General features: G+C 34.3%; 1 protein-coding gene across 4 annotated transcripts in view; it reads right to left on the minus strand.

Moving 5' to 3' along the window:
* LRP1B (LDL receptor related protein 1B) overlaps positions 1 to 26,181 on the minus strand; it is a 1,824,397-nt gene that overhangs the window by 14,491 nt on the left and 1,783,725 nt on the right. For 3 of the 4 annotated variants that reach the window (XM_023622537.2, XM_023622536.2, XM_070241834.1), the window contains 3 exons: positions 24,502 to 24,606; positions 23,527 to 23,640; positions 743 to 819 (listed from right to left, as the gene is read on the minus strand). In XM_023622537.2, coding sequence (XP_023478305.2) covers positions 743 to 819; positions 23,527 to 23,640; positions 24,502 to 24,606 — 296 coding nt within the window. The remainder of the gene's footprint in view (positions 1 to 742; positions 820 to 23,526; positions 23,641 to 24,501; positions 24,607 to 26,181) is intronic. The other variant, XM_070241833.1, reaches the window with a different exon arrangement.

Here is a 26,181-nt window from a genome sequence, read left to right on the forward strand (position 1 = left end):
ATTAATAACAATATATGTGACTTTCTTTCAGATTTTTATTTGAAAATCTTCATAAAATCATTTAAAGATGTTGGAAAATACACACAATGGTGACGTAGATGAACTTTCATATGAGAGACGTGTCCTAAGATTACAGCTGCACAAAAAAGACTTGCGAAATGTTGAACTATATATTAAAATAAATAAAATGTATTTTGAATAAAATATATTATATTCAAAACCAGTACTTTAAAGACAAAGAAGAAATAAATCAACTATGATTTTTATTAATAACTGCTTGTTAATATATTTTCTTAAGATTAACTAATCAAGTCTATTTTTCCGTGACACATTGAAACGCATTTCAAGAAAATACACTTTGCTCCAATTATAACCCGGAATTATTTTTTCTTCCTGGAGTATTCTCACATGCATTGTGATATTTGCAGCCTTTGCAGCTGACGTACATATCCTAAGAAAGGCTTATGCTAGGTTTGCAGATATGCATTCTGGAAACTGTCAAAATTTGAGATGAACTCTCACTGCCTAAAAGAGCACATAAATGCTGGATCCTGTCACCAGGTAAGAGCTCAGTGTTTCACTTTTCAAAAAACACCTGGATAGCAGTGGATCTCTTGCAAAATTCCATGAAGAAGATTTTCCAAGACTCTACTCTCTCAATAATGGCATAAAAAGAAAACAAACAAAAAAATATATTTCTACACTATGTAGAACACCCAGGGTAATAATCCAAGGAACTTACTTGTACTGATATGATCAGACTTGCTGCTCTTCGGGGCTGGCCTTTCACATTGTGTGCCTGACCAGTTGGTGGAACATCTAGAAAGATTCAAAAAAGAAAAACATTCAGTACATAGCAAAACCTACAAGTTTGATAACGTAGTATCTTCAACCCAGTGAGATGAAGAAGGAGCCAGCCATCACAGATTCATGAATATTAGGTAGAGATTTCCGCTGATTTCCTGCATATTGTCAGTATGCTGAGGGTAACTTCAACTGCACCTCACTTGTTAAAATACTTGTTAAAATTTAGTTTTATAGTCATTTTCCTCTATCGTATGTTAAATTTAAAATTGGTATATTTTAGAGGAAAACCGAAATCTTAATTAAAAATTGGGAATTAATTTGAGAAATAAGAAAAATTACAGTTAGCCACCATAAAAATTGAGTTTGCCTGTCAAGCAAATCCTTCCTTATTAAGTTTCTGTGATTTTATTTTTCTAGTTGTTCTAAAGTTTAAAGGAGAACTAACTACCAAACAGCAAATTGTCATCTGTCTCATAGTTGAAGCTGCAGAATGTTTGCTCCTCTAAGCAGAGATAGGGAAATATACTGCCTTCTCATTTAAAATCATCCTTCTATTACCATGGAATCAAGAGACTGTGCCCAAGATTTTATTGGGAGAAGTTGTCTTCCCCATATAAGCACCATGACTGTATGACACGAACTCTAGCAGAGGTTTAAAATAATACATCTGATTAAAATCCTTCATTTAAACATAAATCACAACTATATAATTAGCTGGTTGCATCAAAAAATAAATGCTGGAAGGGGTTAGCTATGTTCGAACAATGCCTATTGGCTAACACAAGATGCTTCTCTGCATCTGTCAGAGGAAATCCACAGAGAAACCATTTAATTGGCTTCGGTTCTTATTTAAAATGACTGTCAAATGCCACCATATCAAGAATAGTTGTGCACAATAAAAGAACAGCTTCCAGAATCATTCCAAGTAGATCTCTCTGGGCATGGTGGCCAAACTAAATAACTGAAATCTCAAGGTCTCTGCCAGTTCTGTCGTAGCCAATTCAGATAGCTGAAGCTGTTGGTGGAACTAGGCTTCTATTATGCTGTGTGAATTATTTGTGATATTCATGAAGACAGTATTGGCTGTCCTAAAACATGAGCAAAATCTCATACAATCATAATTACTGACAAACTCAAATCATAAAAACAAAAATCTGTTTCATAAAAGCATATATTAACTTCAGCATAATTGACAATAGTTACTATTCAAAAATACAGTTATTTGATTAATAATGATATTGTAAAACTATGAGTATGGAGCATGATTTAAATAAAAATTAATATCGTTAAATTATTATTAGATCACTTAAGCATTATCCTTTTTGTTTAGCTTCTTTATGAAAGGCTTACACATCTTTTTTCTATACGTCGCATTTATTATATACCTTACTACAAGTAAATCATTAAAATAAATGAATAAATCTTCAGGCCAGGTCTGTGACTCTATGTTACTGAAGTGAGGTAATGGAATGAGCATATTTTTAAATAATTATAATAAAGTGAACAACCAATAAAATCACTGACTTTTAAAAATCATTTCCTTTCTTCCTCAGTTGTGGTTTTGCAGACGAATGATCTAGAAAATTGTTCCAATTCTTCACAGTTTCTAATTCTTGACACAATCCACAGGTAATTAAAAATAAGATGTTCAGGAAGATTTTGCAAACGTCATTAGAGTAAATTCTGATCGTTGTAAAATTCTTTTTGCTTTATGTAGCTTTACATTTGTCAGGTCTTCCTAATTGACCACTGAGGGTGTTTTGCATGTTCCAACAACAAAAAAAATACTGATTGCTTAGTGATTTTATCATACAGCTGATGTGCACAAGGCTATTTTTGCGCAATTTTTTTTTCAAGATTTTATTTTTTCCCTTTTTCTCTCCAAAACCCCCCAGTACATAGTTGTATATTCTTAGTTGTGGGTCCTTCTAGTTGTGGCGTGTAGGATGCCACCTCAGCGTGGCTCGATGAGCAGTGCCGTGTCCGTGCCCAGGATTCGAACCGACGAAACACTGGGCCGCCTGCAGTGGAGCGAGGGAACTTAACCACTCGGCCACGGAGCCGGCCCCTATTTTTGTGCAATTATATTGAATCATTGATTAAAAATATCAAAATTTGCTCTTTACATTACCTCCTTTGCTTAAAAAAAGACCCCCAAAACCTAAATCAGTGTTCACGTTAAATAAGAGGAATGGCCTGAGATAGGATTTGTTATGTTGCTAGAGATCAGAACCTCTGGGGCTCATCGTTACACTGAGATGCCTGGAAGTCAGAAAATGGAATTGCTCAGGAATTGGGAGATTAAATGCTAATTGACTAGATTGTGTTCTGAAATGAATATTATGTATTTTAATTACTTTAGGAAGTTACAAAAGATATGCCTTTAGAACTCCAGAAGAGCAGAGAGAGTAAGGATAAACAAAGAAGATAAGGATAGTGGGATTCTTATTCCAAATTCTGGAATTATTTAAGTAGGACAAGTAGTATTTTTTAACAATATTGATTAATTTCGTATTTTATTTATAGCTTGGAACCCAGTATTTTGATAGATAAAAGAAATCACCTGCTGGTAGTCATAATGCTCTTCTCTTTTAAATTGTGGAAACATTTAAATTTCTAATCTTCAGGGAATATTTTACGTGTTACATACTGGAAATAACTCTCAAAGACTGTGCTGGAGAAATAATTAATTTTAACAGTTACGCATCTTAATCAGTTGATGATCACCTTGTAATTTTCCCTATACTCCTTATAAAACGATGTTTTATGGCCAAAGATAAAATAAGACATGTTCCACTGTTCTACATTTGTTCCAGTCTTAAAAAATAATCTCTTTTTAGATATTAAATCAAATAGAAATCATTATTCTTGTTGCCTACCTCACAAAATTACTACTTAAGGCATTTGCTGCTCCGCAAGTTCTTCTTCCAATGGCTGATTTAAGACCAAGTATTTTTACCATCTTTATAGAAATTCATAAATCTTCATATTCTGAGTAGACTACAATGATCAAAGCCATTAATGGCAGAACATTTAAGAATTGGAATGTGTGCACATCATCAAAATTTCCTGTCCAATTCCCCACTGAAGTATTTGCATAATCATGCTGACAATAGTATCTCTGGCATCTGTCTTTCATTATTCCTCAAGCAAAATCCATAGTCCATGCCCTGGTCATCTTTAATCTGTACTGTTGCAATCCACTGCTCCCTGCTATTCATCCTCAGAAAATTATCTTTAAATTAGTCCTGCATGGCCCTCCCAAGAATTTTTTTTTTTTTGTCACCATCACAAATACGTGTATATCTTTCCTTTTAAACTTATTCTACAGTTATTTCTCGCTGTCCTTAAGCTTAGGGCAATGAATATCAGCTTCTTCTTATGTGTTAATCACTATACCATTCTGAATTATTTAGCTTTTTAAACACTTTTAAGAATTTTACCTAAGTATTGTTGGATCACAAATAGAGAGATAGAGAGAGAGATAGATAGATAGATAGATAGATAGATAGATAGACATATTCTTATTTAGTTAAACAATTGTTTATCCTTCTTTGTTCACACCATGTTATGAAGATATTGCTCCTAGCAGATTCTTGAAGTCAATAGCTGCCTGATAAAGAGTTGTCGATTTAAAACTCTGTTTGACTTCTCTCCTTCTCTCAGAGGCCAGTGACATTAAAAAGAAAAATAATTTACTGCTACATTGTTTTCTTAACCTTATTCTTTCACTTCCACTATAGCTTTATGTAGAAAATATTCTTAATGATAACATATTTTATCACATTTTCTTTATGTTCTAATTTAGATTAATGATTACTCAACTGAAAAATTTGTTAAAATTGAAATTCTGGAGTCCCATAAACAGAGATTTCATTAAGCTGCTTGGAGTTGTGGCCAGAAATCTTCATTTTAACAAAGTGACTCTGATGCAAGTAATTCACAAATCACACTTCAAGAAATATTTGAGATAAATTATTATTATATTCCCACAGACTTCATTCTATACCAAATATTATTCAATCATTTTTTTATTTGTAGGATAGGAATAATAATATGCACACTCAGCATGATTGTTCAAAAGATTAACCAACATTGGTAAAAGTTCTTTACATAGTACCTAATAAACTGAGTGGGTTTTTGTTTTTGGTCACTAATTCCCATCTGAATGTTACTATATGAAAGGCGTGGTTATTTAACTTATTGCGTCATTTAACAGTTTGTGCAGTATTGTATGCTTACAATATTTTACAATATTCTCTGTTTCAATTGCAATTTTCTGTAGCACAGGGGAAGATCTTTGTGGAAAGGCAATAGCATAGCAGATATTGCTAGGAAGCACAGTACACATTTTTAGAATATCAAAATAAGTTTGGTATATATAAGGGGACAAAACATAATCTGTAGAAAAGAACGGTTTTTACATTCAATAGAGTAAATATGATATAAAATTAAGCTGTTTAAAATAATCATATCTCTGAAGCAGCAGAATGGTTATTACAAAGAGAATTGAAATCAGTTATAAAATACTGAAGGTGTATTAAAATCTTATATTTTCTTTCACTGTATCAATGATCAACTTACATGGACTACTTACGTCATTTTGCAGAAATGTGGTCTAAAGTCACCCGCTTTGGGAGGACTTCAAAATAAAATAATGAGATTAATATCTATTCCCTCTTTTCATTAAATTTAAAGGTCATAGGACTCTTCTGATCAAAGTGAAATTCAAAGGTGAGCCTTAAAAGAATTTGAAATTAAATTTCTCCTCTTATATATATGTGCTAGGCTGTCATTATTAACCATGATGATGGAGAGACAGTCAGAAAGAAAAATCTTTTAATATACGCTTTTCTTTCTACACACAGGAAAAAAATATATGGCTCAAAGGGATTAAAGAAATTAAAGAAAATTAAAACTAAATTAAAAGTAATTACAATTAAATTAAAATTAAAGAAATTAAAGAAAATCTGTGTGTAGTGTCATGCATGTTTCAGTGTTCCAAAAATTGCATTCAATAAAAATTAAAATAAGTAAGTAAATAAATAATATATAATAATAATAATAAAATAAATAAAAAATTAAAATTCAATAAAAATTAAAAATATGATTACATTTTATGCACCAGATGTATATAATAGTATTTCCATATAGTGAAAAAATTGGAAAATTAAGAGTCACTTGCAAATTAGAAAATAAAAAGTCATTTTTTTCCCAATTAATTCTGCAAATTTCACTCTTTTGGTGTTGAGACCATGACTCCATTTGCATGACATTCCTAACACTGAATCTCCCGCTTTGTGTAGGCCCTAGCATCTTTTATGCCCCTCTCCTTGAAGACAGTAGCATTGCAATATGCAAAAAAAATTTTCATTGCATTTGGAACATATTAACATATTTAGATATTTATTCACCTGTTTGTTAATTTTACTTTAAAAAACTTTTTCTTCTGGTATTATTTTACAACGTTCTTAGATAAAATTATTTCATATATGCATAATGATTCATAATTTTAACATGCTTCAAAAATTCCCTACCCTAACTTTGACATGAAATTTTACATAAGGTTCAATTAATATTTGCTGAACTTTGTGTCAGATCCTCAGATAAGTATTTTCATACAAAAATACTCTTATTCAACTTCTATAATAACTTATGAGATGGAATTATTCACTGTATAAAATGAGGAAACGCGTGTTCAAATTATTTACCAGAAAAAGCATATCTAATTAGTGGTAGAAACAAAATGTGGGGTTATTATTTCATCATTGTTTTCTATAACAATGTGATGATTCTTCTAATTCAGGGCAGGAGTAGGAAGAAATGCTTTTCCTTACTCCTTCAAGCCACCAGTCCCTTAATAAGAAAGTCAAAATATTTTCTGAACAAAGGAAAATAAATGCATTTTTTTAAGTAGTAACATTGTAAGAATTACCACATTGGCTCAGAATTATGGTCAGTAATGCCTCATATTCTGTCTCTGGCAGTGACAGGGAGGGATATATTATTAAAGGGTGTTAATAACCTTCTTGATATCAACTTCATATTTTTGTGTTGGTTCCATAATGCTGTAGATATGTCTAATATATCTTTAAAGATCCATCGTATTCATCTGTATTATTACTCAGTACGATTTTGAACTTTCACAAGAATTTACTCTATATTTCACTCACTTGGTATTTTTTGATATACAGCTTGGTAGTACAATTTTCATTTATTCAGTACTGTTCTCTCTCTAAATTTGACTGTTACTTCTTACATGGCAATAGTTAGGTCCTACTCTGGTTTGTTATCTTCAAAAAGTTTAAGATAATACCTTGTATTTATGTTAGTTGTAGTAAGCATATGTGATTCAACTCTATAGTAATATATAATAATGCCTAGGTTTAAAATATTACATTAAATCATTGTGTTGCCTACTACTGATAAAATTAGTAAGATGAAACTAATCTTACTTTAATATTAAGAGAATTTGTCAGAAAGAGTTCTTGATTTCTGAGAAGTGTTAAGGTGATGAAGTAAAAAAAATAATGAGATATTCAATAAACTCTGACTAACAGTATTTTTAGGAGAAATAAAAATTAATGAGAAATTTCACTTGAAGAGGTGGCCATGATACAAATAAAATTAATAAAATGGATTATTTAATGTGATTTAACTTAAGAAGTTGGTTGAAATAAGAAAGAAAAGATGAAATCTAGTTTGCTAAGAAATTATCCATAAAAGGAAATTTGTTAAGATTGGCTGGTTTAAGTTAAAAAGGTTAAACATAAAAGTCTATGCAGGTCATTTGAGCAAAAATGGCCACTGAAGTGTGAAATGATGATTGAATAAATATTAAAAAAAATGAAATCTCTAGTAATGGAAAACTTTTACCATCTAGATATTCTCCAGGAAATTTTATTGAAAGCAGATCTAAAAGGCATAAGGTTTTCTTTTAGAGTAAGTAGATGATTTCTACTTAACTGAATACATTACATGCAATAACTGAAAGAGAGAAGGAATAATCATAAAATTAGTATTAAGTATCATGGTGGATGTAATTGAAGACATAAAGTAGGCTATTACATTAGAAACAGTAGTTACAATTATATACCTAAAGGTAGAAAGAAAAACAACATATGCTGCAACCCCCTTAGAAATTTCTACCTACATGATGCCAAGATGAATGGCCAATTCCAAAACTGGCTTCAAAACATACTGAGCCATGGAAAGTGGGTGGAAACCTCTATGCTTCATGCCATGCAGACAAAGTAACTAGTTTGCTACCTGAATATTTTATGTTTTAGCACAAAATAAGAGTAACCAATAAAGAAGTTTCCCATAAAAACTTAATAAAGGGCCTTCCTAATTCTTGGGGTTTCTGTAGTGCAGAGTGGTGAAATGTGAATCAAATTATGATGGGAATGTCTGATGTACCCAACTGTAGTTATTAAGTATTGTTTAAGGTATATTAATCCTACAGATATTTGGGGCAATGATACGGATATCAAGAAGTGTTATTACCAGGACTTCAGTGTGTGAATGCCATTATAAGTGCAATACATAACCCTAATTCTCTAAAAATATTCAACTCAATCTCAGTTGTAGTGCTGACATGCTGAGATATTGGTGTCAGCCATTTTAATTTGTAGCCCAAATCATTGAAAAATGATTCTGATTTAGAAATGGTTATCTCCTTTCTGGTACTGCAGCATGGCCTTTGTTCTAGTTACAAGATTTCTACATATCCACTAAAATGTAGCATCAAAGCTTTCCAGAACCAAACATTTATAATTGATAAAGAGACCTTGGATTAACACCGATATCAATTTCCCAATTTCTACCATTCAGTTTTCTTCAAAATCTAGGACATGCACTTTCAAAAGATTTTTAAAATTTTAATTGTTTAAAAACAAAACAAGCAATCAAAAAAAGAGTAAATGAGAAAAATTGAGAATGATTTGCTAAAGTCAAGCTTCAATATAAATGAACAAATTTCACTATGCTGCATAAATTTTAATTAGTCATAAAACCCTTGATATTTATAGGAACATGTTGCAGATGGAAACGTGTGAAGCCTTATGATAAAAGATGCCCATTAACACATACTTCTTCCCTAATCCAAGTGTTAGACTACTTTTCTGCCTCAAGGTGAGAAGATTTATGCAGGCAATGGTCTAAAAATTGATTAGGAAGTAGAGACAAATGTCTTCAACAAATCTAAAATGCTATAAAATATTACAGTAATATTTTACATTATGGAGAAAGCTGCAATTTGGGGGTAGTTCTACACATCTGTATATTTGATCAACATACAATGATAAATATGGTACACTCTTTTTTTCTAATTTCTCTATGTATATATGCCTTCACAAATATCTAAATATGCATTTGCCTCTGACTATGTTAGACTGTGATTTACTTAAACGTAGAGAGTATCTAGTATTCAACTTTGTAGTTCCTCATTTCTGGAACAGTGTCTGGCACAGTGTCAATATGTATTCAATCAATATGTGGTCAATCAGTACATTTGCTCTTTGACCAAATGAATGAATGAACGCATGATGGCATGGAGGATGCATGGTTGAACATATATGAATACACATACATACATAGAAGTGTCATATACATGTGCCATACCCTTCAGTTCTTGTCCCAGGATGCGATCAACTAAGAAATGTTTATTTTCTTTCCACAACAACAATTGCAATGGTGCTTGCCTGATGCGTACTTTGACATGGAAACCAGTTTTGTATAAAAAACAAACAAACAAATATGTAATTAAATGTAATTTGATTCAATCAATTAAGTTAAATGATCGTCTGAAATTAAAGTACTGGCACGGTGTGACACGAACCGCATATGCAAGTTTTACAATTAGACATATCCGTGTTATAATCTAGTCTCCCCTCCTCACAAAGGATATATCTTCAGCCAATTCACCCATTTCAGTCTTTTAATTAATAATAACAGGGGACAGCAATACCTCCTGCTTTTGTCATGCATTTCTCACAGATCTAGCTTCTTAAGCTTTACTTCGTTAATAAATAAATCCACTTCCTTTCTTATTTCATATTTTATCTTTCTATTGTATATTTTTCTTTTTTACTCCCTCAATTTTTTTTCTTCTTCCTTCTTTCTTTCGTGTATTCCTTCCTCCCTCCCTTTCTTCCTTTCATTCTTTTTCTTTTGTGCAAGGAAAGTTGATCATTATAAAAGTAAAAAAAAAAAAATCAGGTTTCCTGAAAGATTAAATGACGTAATGTATATAAAATTTGCACATCATCTAAGTTAATTTAAGTCAAATGGTAAAGAATATTATGAATATTAAATTTAAAGATTGTATGTGGCACACCAATATCAATATAATTATACTTTCTGATTTGTATGCTCAATGGAAGAAATATTAGGTTTAAATTTCTATACTCCTTTTGCTTCTTTCTGCTACTATCAGAGAGTGAAATAGGTAAAAAAAAGCATTTCCCTAAGTGATGATAACATAAATCATTTCTAATTTATTTTTTACTCTTAAACCAATGTTGCTGATTAAGCCTTATGCATCTGATCTTTTCCTTGGAATTGTATAAAGTTAGTTTGGGATCAAATACTCGGGTGAAGGTTGATTAATCTAGTTTTCTTGACTTGTTCCAGCATGGGACATGAGGAAGAAATAAATCTTTGCTGTTAAAAGCATCTGAAATTTGTGGTTGTTTTTTATAGCAGTAAAATCTGGGGACAGCATTCTAATAAAGACAAAATTAATTTAAATTGTTAAAGAGGTAACAATTACACAAATGAAAATAATATGCAGTTATATTGTGTTTGGTTTCTTTGGTTGTTCTGATCTACTGATTATATTAAAGGCCAAGAACATGTCCCAAAATGAAGCGAAAATAGTGTGACTACATCAAAGCTTCGTAACAATGGCCGCTTGATATATAACTATGTAATAGTTGTTCTTTGTTAAGCAGTGCCATTTGTACTTTCAAACCACAAACTGGACTTTAAACTGCTTCAGAAAAATGTGATATGTCTATTCTTTTTTTCCCCATGGCATGACTACGACAGTGAAAGCCAGAACAACATACAACTTGTAACCTGGGATCATAAAGAATAGATATTGATGTGACAGCTTTCCTAGGCCCTCACTGCTCCAAAAGACATGCACATTTCATATTTTGTGCTTTGAAAGTATGCCAAGGGGCGGAAAACAAATAAGGGACATGCAATGACCTGACTCTTGAAATACAGGCCACACAGGCTGCTTAAGCTGAATTGGTCAATACCCCTGATGAAAAGATGTGATTTCTTTGAAATCACTCATGACAACTTCCTTGGGCTCCACTCAAGTATTCTCTATGGGGCCACAAGGTCACTGGTCCACATGGAAGAGCTGCTGAGCCTGACAGAAGAACTAGTGAAGAGCACATCATGGAGTCCCCTTTCTGCAAGGCCAATATTTTGAGAAACCAAGACCCTAATTAGCTGCTGTAAAAGAGAAGAATAATTCTTACCTTTTTAAAATTTGTGACAGAAGCAGAACTCATTATCTTCTTTCCAAAAGCCCCAACAAAGGCTTCTCAAGTACCTGTACATTTCCTTATGTATTTCTCCCCCCAAGGACTTTGAAAATAATGCTGGACTTTTAATAAAATAATTAGCTTGGAACAATCACAAAAGAAAGATGACAAAATGCCTAATTCAAGTCACTCTCTTAATGAATGTCCCTTTGGTACTTTTATATGCACTTTGCATCTTTCTGCATTTTTAAAATCTATTTCAAAAATGTTTGTAATGCTAGTGTCTGTGTGTGTTTTCTAAGGTAATTGAGGGCGGATCTGCTGCTCTTTCTTTGTCTGCTCTCCCTCATAGGACTTGAGCTGGGCTTTGTCTATTATAATTCCCTTCCCAGTCACTATTACTACCACTATCATTGCACTACTAATCTTTTATTTATGCCATATTTTGCTTTGTTGTCAATAACAAGCACTTTTTAAAAAGCCCACACTTTATTTTTTATCTTCAGACTCCTAGTAACCCAAATTATACCAGTTTCTGATCATTTATGTCTGCTCAATTACAACAGTTTTAAGATTTTACATTTTTTTAAGGGTTTACTATGCTGAATATCCTATGTTCTTTACATATATTACATTTCTTAATCCTCAAAACAATCTCAGGAAGTAGATGCTGTTAGCATTTCTATATTAAGAAGACAAAAGAAGCACGGAGAAGAAAAAGTGAACAAATAAAACAGACTGAACCCCAAGATATAATGTCCTCTATCAGCTGACTCTTTTTTGTGCCCTATAAACCACTTTCAAAAAGCGATTTTTTTAACTAAAAAAAAAGCTTTGTCTTCCTTTACATTGCAAATTGACATTCATTTTAAAATCTATTTTTTCAAATCCATGGCTTCTTGTTCCAACAGAGCACCATGTCGTCAAGACCTTTTCAAAACATTCACATGACTGTGATACTGCATATTGCAAATGCTATCGGTGTTCCCCTACTACTTATAGAATGAACTCCAAATTCTTAGGTAAGCATACTATGTTCCTCCGAATTCTTTCCCTGTCCAATACTCCTTCACCAGCACTGTTCGTCTCACACCACTCAAACCCGCAGAGACTATGTCACATTCCTTCTCTCCTCGACTCTCCCCTCAAATAGACTCAGAGGCCTTGAAGGGCAGGGCTATACCCTACTTTCCTCTTATTCTCTATCCATTTTTGTGGGAGAATCCCAGAGTAAAAACAACACACAAAAGGCAAGGAGAAGAGAGAACAAAAATGAATAAATTAAATTTTCCCAATAAGTTAAGATAGTGAATTAAGCCTATTTTTATTTAAAGCCTTCTTTTTGTTTAACTTAAGCCTTTATTTAAGTAAAGTCTTTTACTTAAGGCTTCTTTATTTAGAGAGATATTTAACCTGAGTGCCAGAATACTTGGGAATAATTTTGGGGTAATTTTAGAAGGCACCATAAAGATGAGAAAGAGAAGCACAAAAATGGTAAAATGAATCACTTTTCTATTTTTTTTGTGACTCTTGCATTTTTTGAAAATTTCTTAATGAAGTAAGATGTGGTGTTACAATAATGATAGAAACATGATCGTATCATAGGTTGTCAGATCTCACAATATAATACAGGCGCCAAGACATTATTTTTTAGCAACATTGGTTAAGCACGTATTACATGCAGAATGTGTGCTAGCTGTTGGGGCAAAGCTGTTGGGGCAAAATAATAATCAGACATAACCTCTTACTGGAAGGAGATAATTTCATGGAAAACCATAGTTCCTCTCCCCAAAAACAAACAAAAAAACAGATGTCCATATAAATCTAACCAAACCAACAAGGAAACTAAAAGGGAAAAAAATAATAAGTTGGGGGAAAATACCAACAGCAAGTTATTTTTAGCTTTTGTTTGAAATGAAGAAGTAAAACATAAAAACTAACAGCGCTATCTTGTTTTTGGCCACATGGAGAATTGTTCCTGCTACGGGCAAGAAGCAATAATATATATTATAAGAAATATCTTGGAGTTTTACCACATTGCCATTTTCAAAACAATGAGTACCCGAATTGATATGATTTCAGAAGTAATGTAATATCAGAGTTAGATATTTTTTGGTTATGCCTTGTTCGACAATACAAATAACTTTAAAAACTTGGTTTTTTATTCTATTTTGAAAGAGAATATGAATTATACAGAAAACTATTTTTACAAAGTATTTTAATTTATATTTAAATTCAAAGTAATTTAAAAATATTTCCCAAATTCCATCAATAACAGATAACCATTGACCTGCAAGCTACATAGTCAATATTTTTGTCTATCTTGTTCACTGATCTATCCTTTGATGCCTAGGATGCTGTCTGGTGTATAGCAGGTGCTCAATAAATATTTGTTGATGAGTGGATACAGGAAAAGAAGATTGGCAGTATTTTTGTTATCTAAAAGGGCAAAGTATGAACAAATCAAGGGACAGACACCTGGGATTCTAGTTCTTATAGACTGTAGATCTACTAGACTAGGGGTTATAAGAAGAAAGAAGTAGAAAGGCCTATTATCTCTCTTGAAGTTAGGCATAAACAGGCTACTTATATACCTAGATATATCCTGGTATATTATTTTTGAAGCATCAGGAAAATAAATCGTAAAACCACAGAGAAAAATTAAGCATAGATATTGAATTATGACCCAAGAATTTTATGATTAGCTCCTCAGTTACTGCATAGTGCTAACAATAGATTTTTTATTATTCTTAATTTTGCTGCTAATGGGAATCTTTGCCTTTTCAGTGTCTTCCTATGTATTTTCGAGGAATTTGGTGAGAATTTGTATCTGGGGCTGTGACTCTGACACAATTTTAAACCAGTTCTAAAGAAAAATTAAAATGAGACTCATATTTAAATACATTGTGCTTTACAGTTTTATAGCATATTAGTGAATAATTGGTCCAAACGCATCACTTTACAGACAGGGAAAATGTGATAGAAAGAGAATAATGTAACTTGCCCCAAATCATACCTAGTTTGACTCATAAAATCTGTAATTTTGGACCCAGTATTTCCACTTCTTTGTGTTAATCCTAGAAAACTAATGAGATAAGTACATCGATATTTACATACATAATTTTATCCTAGGAAAAATAGCTAAAAAAACAACAAAAGAGAAGACCAGAAAATACACAATATCTAATTATTGAAAGATATATGGTTGATTAAATAAAGTAGGGAAAATCCAGACAATAGAACACTGGGTGACCAATAAGAATAAAAGCATCTAATTACATACATTGATGTGGAATGATGTTCATAATGTATTGCAAAGTAAATAACATGAGTGTCTATCATATGACCTCATTTTAGTATATAATACTCTGCAAATGTATATTTGCATAAAAAGCTAAAAGAATAGAAACCAAAATAGAAGTTAGTTATTACTAGGAAATTAGATATTTTGAAAAATTATCAGAATTAATAATTTTATTTCTAAAATAAATACCCATGCTCTAATAAAAATAATAACATGAAAAAAAAACACTTGGCATTGAGGAGCTTTTTTATTCTAGCATGAGAAGGAATGCTTTAGATGATTCTTTATCAAGGTCTGTCCAAACGGTGTAAGTGTAGACTTAGTTGACTTTAGGAGTATAAAGAACCCTGAGTAATTTCTAAAAAAACTAAAATCACCGTCTGAAGAAAAGTCAGATGAAAAATGCAGTGTATGCAAAAACATATCTGGAGTTTTTGAATCTTTGCTACTTTAACTACAATGCTAAGATCTCAGCCAACAGCTGCTTGCCAAAGACAGGAGCTAGAGTTTTGGATACCCAAGAAAACTTTCAGCAAATTACCCAAAATAAGACCAGATGCACAGTGTTGCACCAGCAAGATTTAAAAATAAAAGCTAGTTGTAAGTCTGGAGCCATAGTTATGGCCAAACTCAAGCAGAAATAAAGGGTCTAGTGACTCTGAACACAGGTCTTCAGACTAATCTTATCTGTGCTCATATAACATTTCTTTCCTATGGAGATTTTTATATGTACAAACTAGAATCATCTTCCTAAAGAAGAAAAACCTAAGGCTTAGAGAGGTCAATAGGCCACATCAAAAGTAAGCGGAGGTCATATGAATCCAGGTAAGCATGACTCCAAAACGCATGCTCTTTCCACCTACTCTATCTTGTGGAATCAACAGAATTTCCTTACTGTCTGTCTCACTTTGATGGTAATGATACCTGCCAATAAATGGATCCCTTTGGTACTGTCAATACAGGAGACCCATGTGAGCAGAATAAAGGGTTGAATTTGCATTCATAATCCAAATGACAGAAGGAAGAGTTCTAAGGGGAGGAATCCCTGACCTCCTCGTTGTCTTCTGCTATATTTTTTCATGAGTTCGTAAGTGCTGGTGATTTATGCCCAGTAGATGTTTAGTAGTAGGTTTCAATACCTCCCTAGTCTTCAGTGGGATGGATCTGCCTGAGGAGGGATTGCTGTGCATCTGAGGATTCATAACTAAAAGGAGGCTGTGGAAAGGTGGGAAATCTTATAAAAATATTATGTCCCTAATGGAGTGGCCACCAGTGGATTTCCCAGCCTAAATGCATTGGTGATTGTTTTAGTTTAGGGCTTCCATAACTGAATACACACACTGGTGGCTTAAACAACAGAAATTCAGTTTCTCACGATTCTGGAGGCTAGAACTTTAAGGTCAAGGTGGCAGCAGTTTCGATTTCTTTGAGGCCTCTCTCCTTGGTTTGTAGGTGGCTGTCTTTTTCCTCTATCTTCACATGGTCTCCCCCCAAGGTGTGCCTGTATCCTAATCTCTTCTTATAAAGACACCAGTCATATCGGATTAGGGCCCACCCTAACAATCCCATTTTAACTTTTTTACCTTTTTACATGCTCTATCTCTAAATAAAGTCAAGTTCTGAAGCACCAAGGGTTAGGGCTTTAACTTATGAATTTGGGGGAGACACAAATCAGCCCATACTACTTATTCTCTGGTCTCCCAAAATTCATGTCCTTCTTGTATGCAAAATATATCCACCTCATCCCAATAGCCCCTGAATTCTTAATCCACTCCAAAAGAGAGAAATTGGAAAGAACAAAGGGTCACAGGTTCCAAGGAAGTCTGAAACCTAAGAAGCCAAATTCTATTAGATTGGGGCTTAAGAATAATCTCTGGTTTGATGCTCTGTCTTCTTTCTGGGCCCTCTGGGGTGGTGGCCCACTGTCCTCTCAGTTGAGGGTGATGGTTCTACTTCTGAGGCCCTGGGCAGCAGCTCTGACACCAAGGCCCTGAGCAGAAGTTCACTCACTTGACCCTGGGGTGGTAGCCCGGCCTGCTGAAACTAAGGAGTTGGCACTGGCCTATGGAATTGCGGAGGAGATAGCCCTGCTCCTGGGCCTGCACTCTCTGGAACCCTGGTGGCAGTGGCAGCCCTGCTGACCTCTGAACTGCCTTCAGGGTCATTCTTCCCTTTCCTCAAAGGATAATGCATGTTTGCAGCAGGTAGCTCTATTGTTCCCTCTTGTAAAATCTCAGAAGTTTGACAGTCTTCCTTCTTCTTTTTCTGTCTCCATCTCCTTCAGTCCAAACTGGCAGTATTTATGTTCAGAGGGTTGACCGGATACATGAGTCACACTTGTAATCTCTTTATAGCAAATAATTGTCCAACGACACTCTTGATGTTCTTTCCAGAGGACACTTTCTCATTTTTTGCCACATGGATAGGCTGAGAATTTTCATAATCTTCAAGTTCTGGTTCCTTTTTGCTTAATAATTCCTTCAATTTATCTCTGTCCTCTCAAATTTTACTATAAATTGCAAGGAAAAAACAGGTCCTGCCTTCTACACTTTGTTTATATATTTCCTCTGCTAAATATCCAAGTTAATCATTTGCTGGTTCTATCTTCCACAAAACACTAGAACACAATCCAGCCAAGTTCTTGGTCACTTTATAATTAGGATCTCCTTCCCTCCAGTTTCCAAGAACATGTGCCTAATTTCTCTCTGAGACCTTCGCAGAAGCACCATTAATGCCCATATTCTTATCAACAATCTTTTCAAGCCAATGTAGGCTTTTTATAACATGTATTTCAAAACTCTTCCAGCCTCTACTTGTTATCCAGTTTCAAAGTCACTTCCACAGCAGCACGCCACTCAAGCACCAAAATCTACATTAGTTTGCTAGGGCTGCCATAACAAAATGCCATAGGCTGGGTGACTTAAACAATAGAAAGGTATTTTCCACAGTTCTGGAGGATACAAGTCTGAGATCAAAGTGTCACCAGCTGTCGTTTCCTCTGAGGTCTTTCTCCTTGGCTAGCAGACAGCTGCCTTCTCACTGTGTGTTCACATTGTTATTTCTCTGTGCATGTGTCTGATCTCTCTCTCTCTCTCTCTCTGAGTCCCAATTTCCTCTTATTATAAGGACACCAGTCATATTGGATTAGGGGCCACCCTAATGACCCCATTTTAACTTAATCAACTGTTTAAAGGCCTTATCTCCAAATGCAGTCCATTCTGAGGTATGGGGGTTAGAACTTCAACATAGGAATTTAGAAGGGACACAATTCATCTCATAACAGTGACAAAAAGCAAAATTTACACACATATATACACCTCACATTTGTGGGTGTGGGGGTGACTGTAAGTTAATTTAATGTGTCAACTTGACTGAGCTAAGGGATGCCCAGATAGCTGGTAAAACACTATTTCTGAGTGCTCTGTGGGGTGCTCCAGAAGAGATTAGCCTTTGACTTAGAAGCTTGAGTAAAGAAGATGGCCCTCACCAATGAGGGTGGGCATCATACGATCCACTGAGGGTCTGAAGAGAACAAAAAGGCAGAGGAAGGGTATATTCACTCTCTCTGCTTGGGCTGGGACATCCATCTTCTCCTGCCGTGGGCATCCACACTCTTGTTTTTCGGGCCTTTGGACTCGAACTGGGACTTACTCCATCAGTTCCTATGGTTCTCAGGCCTTCAGATTCAGACTGCATTACACCACTGGCTCTCCTGTGTCTCCAGCATGCAGACAGCAGATCATGGGACTTCTTGGACGCCATAATTGCATGAGTCAATTTCTATAATAAATCTCTCTCTCTCTCTCTCTCTCTCTCTATATATATATATATATAAACAATATATATCCTATTGGTTCTGTTTTTCTGGAGAACTCTAATATAATATATATATATACATATATATATTTATAAATGTATAAATAAGGTATGTGTATTGTAGCACATATAAATATGTTAAAATAGTAAATATAATATATATAAATATATGTTATAAAATGTATATATTCTCACTAAAATTTGATTCTTCTCTTTTGAAACACTTCAGTTAAGTTCAAGTCAATTAATATTTACTCTTCACTTGCCATGTGCCACATACAGACATGATCCCTCAGTTGAGATAGTAGGATAGTAGGATAGTAACAGTTAGGAAGAAAAAAGCGTTGGAGAGCTATTTGGGTTCAGTCAGCTGTTTAAGCAAAGATATCTGGGTGTGGAATGGTCCTATGGTTCTGGGCGAGGCAGTGTGTGCCCATGTGTGTGTAAGCATGGTAGTGGTGGTAAGAGAGGTAGGGTAGCTACAAACGTTTCTTTACTATTGGAGGATAAAATGTACTGTGGGTGGGAGATAATGCTGGGGAGGTAGGTCTATGCGTTAAAGAAACTTAAACCCAATATAAATAAAAGTCTGACTGTAGCAAGAATTCTTAGAAGTAGAAAGACACAGTTAACTTGCTATTGAGTTCAATTGTTCTTCACAATATTAATAATTTCTATACCTCACTGCAAAAATTATTTAACAATACAAATAGTGACAATACAACCAACACATTAAATTTTATTAAAATTTGGTTTTATCATTATTTAATACACCTACTTTAATAAATGTCAAACTCTTTCCAAATAGACATTAAAAAAACCCTTAGATTTTCTTTTTTTCCAGGCTTTTCGTTGGCATTTTCTTTTTCCTCCACACATAGTAATAAGTAAAAACAGCCATCAAGAGACAGAAGTGAAAGCTTTCAAAGAACAAATCTATTCCTTAAACTGAAGAATACAGTAATAAAATTTCTATGTGGAAAAGAACTGTCACTTTCATAGATCTGAATACTTTATAGACTTTCCAAATGTGTATAAGTTCTGTACAATTCAAATAGTTTTCACTCTACGAAAAAAGAAAGATGCACTCCCAACAGAACTAGAGCAAGCACTATGTCTTATCTCTTCAAGCAATTTTTGTTTCCTCTAAAGGCTTTTAGATGAAACAGTATGTACTAGCTTTTCATTAAAGATACATGACCACTATCAATTGAAATCTGAGGCTAAAATGTGTTTCCAAAAATCTCCCCTTATAAGGAGAATCAACCACAAGAATAATATCCTGAAGGGCTCTTCTCTAATATTCTCTTAGCTGGACAATTTTCATATTGCACACGATCAGAGACACTTTATATTAAATTTTATTTGTATTTATTTACATTTTAGTACTGTATGAATTACAAATATCCTAGGTAAAACTAGGAAATTTTCCGTATTCTAGAATTTTCAATTCTAAGAAACACGAGCATAAAATGTGTCTGAACCATCTTTCCATGCTGCATAGTCCCTTAACAGCAGGCCCTTAATAAATAATGAAAGAACAGTTCTCTTGAACACTTGTCTTCTTGTTATAAAAATATTTTCCTCTAGATCTCACTTTCCCTTGAAGTTACCATTATTTTTCCTTCATTTTATCCATAGCCAAACATTCAGAAAGGAATCCACATTCTTCTCTACCTTGTCACCTTTCACTTACCCAACTACAGTCCGGGTTCTGCCATATAGGGTTTTCAAAACATCTTTCATGATGGCCTCCTAATTGCAAAATCCAATAAACTATTTATCATTATTATCCTCCTTGAACTGTCTGGAGTTGATGTTCTTTGACACTCTCTACTCCTTTGACTCGGAGGATCTGCTCTTGCTTCTCATTTACTTTTGTTGATTCCTCCATAACACAGTATCCAACATTGGTGTTTCCTAGGATTCCATCCTTAATCCTCTACTCTGCTTTCTATAAACCCACTCTTGTGTCATAGAACAAAATGTACCTCACAAACTTGTCCCAACGTACATCTTTATTCTTCTCTCCTCCCATTATGCCACATAGTCTATGATCTATTCTAAACAAGCTTCATCTTTTATTTTCAGACCTGTTCTCTGTGCTATTCCTCTTTCAAGAAAGGTGTCCTGTCATTTCCCCCCTGTAAAGCTACTACACATTTTTTCAAATACTGTGAAAATATCACTTCATCTATAAAGCCTTTCTCTCTCCTACAAGTAATCGCTAATTGATGTCTACTCGGTTGTTCTCCCATAAGACTTTTGTCATATTTCTGTTACAACAATTGTCAAATGGTATTTTAATTTTTTGAAACTCATTTATATACTCAAAACTAATTTTAAATTCTTCCAAAGTGAGAACCATACTGGAATTAGTAGAGCATGAAGGAAGCAGTACAGCATAAGGGTTATAACCTGGGCAAGGACTTTAGAATCAAACTGGCGCAATTTAAGTCTCAGGTATCACTTCCTAGTATGTGACCTCAGTGTGGTCGCCTACGAAGTGGGGATAATAGCTAGATAATAATAATAATTACATAATATTCTAAATTTATACAAGTGCTCAGTATGGTGCTTGGCACAAAGTATTTGTTAAGTTAATTTTAGCTGTTATTAACTCTTCTTCCAAATTTACAGAGTCTCACTTATTATAGATTATCAACAAATATTTTGTGAATGAATTAATGAATGAACAATAACAGAATGCAATTATCTCTTCTATGCTTCCTGTATGGCTCAAGCGATATGATGAATTCAGTAAGCATTACTCTTACTATCAGAATAAATTTTAGGACCTAGAAAACCAAGGCACAGACAAGATTTCCTTAAAGTCAAATAAAGATAGAGATGGAGACAAAGATATACAAACATCGAAAGTGTTTGCTCCCACTCACTCCAGTTAATGTATTTTTCTTGGCTGAGTTTATCAGATAGGCTGATTATCACCTTAAAAGGTCAGGTGCTTCTGATGATACCTGGTCAGAGTAAAAAGTGGAAGAGAACACTATTGTGGGCTGCTATGCCCACGTGAGATATTTACTCTGGTGACACAGAGGCATTCTCTGGACAGACTGTGTTCCTGAGATCTATTTGTGGAGAGAAGGCAGGGTGGGCCTGAAGTGTCATGTGTATTTTGCCTGAGAAGAGTGAGAGAGGGACAAGATAAAGTAAGACTTGGCCCCAGAGCAGGCACCATCAGTGTCTTAAAAATGAAGTAACGTTAAGTATCTAGAAAATGTTTGGCCAAAGATCACCCTGGATGTACTAACTCTGAAATATCCATGGACCTTTCGCCAATACTATTCTTCCCTCCCCTTCACTGCCTAGGTTCAAGCCCTCATCACTTTTTACCTGAAACGTCAGCCTTTTTGAGATAGGATCCCTGTAGCTGATCTCCATGGCTCTCCTCTATGTACCAACAAGCATTATCCTCAAAAGCAAACTCCTTCAGCTCAAGCCCCTGCCTCAAATCTCTTTGGCTACTCATTCTTTTCAGGATCCTATGGAAACACCTAACTTTGGCATGAATTGGGTTCCAATTTATCTTTCCAATTTTATCTCCTTACTCTAAAGTCATCCTTCATTCTACCTATATTAAACCACTCACAATTACCCAAATAGGCCATTGTCTCCCCTCCATGTCTTTGCTTCTGTTATTCTTTCTTTTCAGCGTGCTCTTCCTGACCTCACCGAACTACATGAACAACAAAAGGTTGCTTTTTCTATCAAGTCTTCCATATATTCCCACTTCCCAGTCTGAACAAATCACTTGCCCTGTTACGACTCCACTGCCTCTTTTCTCTTGTGTTCACACCTACATTATTATAGGTTAATTAGTTGACATGAATATCTAACCCTGTTAATTAGTGAGCTCCTTGACGATGGCGGTGAAATTTCATTCATCTTCACTTGTCTAGGATTTAGCACACCTTCAGGGTCTTATAAAATTTGCTGAATGACTGGAGGAATTTAGGGTGGAGGTAAGACTAACGAGGGGTCTCCTCGTTGTCTTCAGTTGCACAAAGTATTAAACCTGAGTAAGACCTGAAAAATGAATCAATTCCTTAACAGATTAGCTTATATACATTTTACAGACAAATATTTAAAGTGGTATTCCTGGATGTATTTTATTTATGGATATTGGTTTAACATGTCCAAATATCTTCCAGAAAAAAATGAAAGAATATCAATTTTTCCTCTATGCTTATTTTAATCACTGCTCATATTTTTTCAACTATTGTCTAAAGAACGACATTTTATTGAATAACAAAATAGATCATTATGAAGAAAATTATAGAGTTTTGGTAATGAATCATCTGAATTTAATAGAATTGTTCTTTAAAACCATTCCTAAGTACTCTGAGACACCAACATGGGGCTATTATCAGTGCCAATCAGGGCTTCCATTCATGACATTGGGTATTAAGGAGGATGTCAGATATCACCCATCTCTAAAGTTCAAAAGCAATATGCAAAAACAACTTCCATTGTGATAAACATTGATAGTTACCCCAAAGGTGGTCCCTAAAATTTCTCAGAGGAAATAAGTTTATTCATTATGGACAAAATGAATTAAGAAAGAATGATTTAAACTATTAAGAAATGAAGTTTCTGAAATGTTTTTAGCATGCACCTATTTCTCCTGTAAATAAGTCTTACTGATTAAGGTGAGACAGTTTCCAGTAAAATTTTGGGAAGAAAATAATGTATTATTTCATCAGTACTTGAAATGGAAAGTCAGGTACTAAATAAAAACTACTATTCCAAATATAGTTTAAAGTATAGTTCTAGAGTCTAAAAACACTGGCTTGTGTTCTTCTCTAATTAAAAGCCACTATTCTAGCAAATGTATTTTTATGAAACGGTCCCAGGAGCATTTTCATTCCCTCAGTTATTATTCTAGACACTCTAGCTGACTGTGGTGCATACACTTGTCGGTGAGCGAAGCAAAGGTTAAGTGTGTATGACACAGATGAGCCCTGAGATTAAGTATACACTGTGAAATGCATGTGGATGTTCATGATTTAAACCAATGAACTGTGGCCTGAAATGATGTCACACAAAGCGCAGCGGTAAGTGGAAGGTTAAACCTACTTGCATCTCGGCTCATTAAACGCAGTTAAAGTGCAAATCCCCTCATTCTGACAGTAGTGATCACAAGGGTTCTCTTTCTGGTCACAGCGCTGACTTTTAAACCCCACAGAGCATCTGCAGAATTTCAGTAAAATACAGCTAAATAAAGTGTCGGACTTTTTTTGCCAAATAAGTTTCAAATTTATTTCATACAGAGATCGTAACATATGAACAAAATTTTTCTCAGGTACGCTCACTTCTCTCTCATACACACTCATTACATGCTACTTGGACGAGGTGGGGAACAGAACGCCGATGTGGATCATAGGTGGGCATCATCCTTCTGGTCAAGCAGTGATCAAGGAAACTCAATACAGAGGACACATAAACTGAATGGTTTTATTTCAAGTGTCCATTCTGGACAATCAGGTATTTGAAAGGGGAAAATATTAATTTCCAGATTTTCTCCAGAGCAGAGAATCTGCAGTACTTCTGAAATGTTTAGAAACCCAGATTTGAGTTGATGTATTCCAAAGGAGACAGAGGCATAAGAGGTTTACATCACACAACGCTCTAAACCTGATACAAACAACAAATAGCTTTATGCATTTGAAAGCTACCTCAGTTCTCTTGAAAAGAATGGCTTTAAGTACCAAAGTATTCATAAATATGATTATGTCTGGGTTTCACACATCTGAGTAAGGTCAATGAAATCAGAAAATTTTCCCGGGCATTTCCAAGTTTGAAGATCTATGAAGGTCTGAAATGGGTATGATGCTAACAATTGAATGAGCTCTTCCTTATGAAATCAATAGCAAATTGATGAAGGAGGAGATTCTGGAGCACGTGAGCCAGTGAGGGACAATACTTGATCAGAGATGTCCATGAAACATTCATTTAAAATGCATTACTCCAAGAAAGAAGAACAATAGAGGAGGATTCCACGTACATGCAAAATCGTATCAGAAAATGCCCACAACGTTATAAAATACTCACAGACAAACAGGTACATTTGTCTCGGGGTCCAGCTGGCATGTGCCACCATTGTAACAGTAGCCATCACATAACTGACAGCTAGAGGCAATCTTTCCATTAGTGCAGCTGCAGCAACAAAGAAAAAAAAAATCTCATTGTTTCTGGCATCATTATTGTTGAAATCTGACACAAACTCTCGGCAGATGAGAATATTCATCATAGAGGAGTAATGGAGTGGCTGGCTAAAAGTAAGTTTTCAGAAAGACAGACTTGCTGGAGGCAAAGATTTTTTTTTTAACAGAATGATGACAAATAAAATTTTTCTTTTGGTAATTTTAAAATTTTCAACCCATTTGTGTAATATAGAAATTTAGTACAGATAGATATAGGTGTGAAAAAATGTACTCTAATGTCCATCACTTACACTTCATGGATTAGCATTACACTTCAGGATTACATTAGCATCAGTATCTTATTCTCTTTTCATATAACTAGGGTTTGGTGATATTGGTATGACTTATAAACTACATCACCAAATATTCTAGAAGCAAATGCTTCAGCTATTCCTTCTAAACTGGAAAATCGGATCCAAAGAATTGTTATGAGTTTTAGATGTCACATTTTGTAAGAAACTATAGGATTATCCTGTAGTCATTTATCCTACTGTTTCTCTTTGAATAAGTACTGTAATTAATGTCAAACTCTTCTTATTCTAACAGGAAAAAAACATGGAACGGTTCATTGGAAAAATAAACAGTAATGTTACAGGGACACCATGCAATATGGCAACAAAATAATGGAGTAGGCTTCCTTTTAAAACTTACGGAAGTGATTCTAATTTACAGCACGTTACATGTCTGAGATAAGAAGAAACACTCTGGCTATTGCTACGTGGGAAAATCAAGCATAGTATAATAGAAAACATACAGAAATTTCTTAGTTGCCATGTTATATTTTTAAATGAATAAGACTATTAGATTGGACATTGAAAATTGTTCGAGGAACAGAGAAAAAGTACATTGACATTCCAATCAGAATTACAACAGATCATGCCAATGTTCTGATTATGAGATCATGTTAGTACTAGGTGCTACGAAGCAATCAATGGTATCACAATAAATCTGGACATACCCTTGTCAAAAAAATCAGGCTGAAATACCATTGATTGATCACTGTGATCCTCTCCGTGATGGATATGTATTGCGGTACATCCATCACAGGGCAATTCCCAGTGACAGGTTAGATGCCTGAAATAATCGGTTGGCAGTCTTGTAGTTCATTTATTCTGTGTATATTTATTTGACCTCACATTGGTGGTAGGGCTGCTGGAAATGCACTGAAATTGCTTATAAGTTTCCCAGGTATTTAATTTAAAGATATTTTGTAAAAGTCTGGATTTTAAAATCACATTTAAAAAAATATATAAACAGAAGGAATGAGTCAACTATGTACTAGATGTAAAATGGAGAAATGTGAAAGTGGAACCAAACATAGGGAAGGAGGAAGTGGCATAAAGTTTCCAAGATTTAACAGAGAATCTGAATACAAAACGAGTCAAGGACACATTAAGTCATATCAGTGTCTGATATGCTAAATGGATGTTGAAGACTTTTCCTTGCCTTCTATGCCCAGCCTCCTTGAAAATCAAAGAGCAGAGAGGTATAGCTTTTGTTCTTTCAAAGGGACAGTGTCAAAGAGAAA

This window comes from Equus caballus, chromosome 18 (assembly GCF_041296265.1).
Source record: "Equus caballus isolate H_3958 breed thoroughbred chromosome 18, TB-T2T, whole genome shotgun sequence".
Classification (NCBI taxonomy): Eukaryota; Metazoa; Chordata; class Mammalia; order Perissodactyla; family Equidae; genus Equus; species Equus caballus.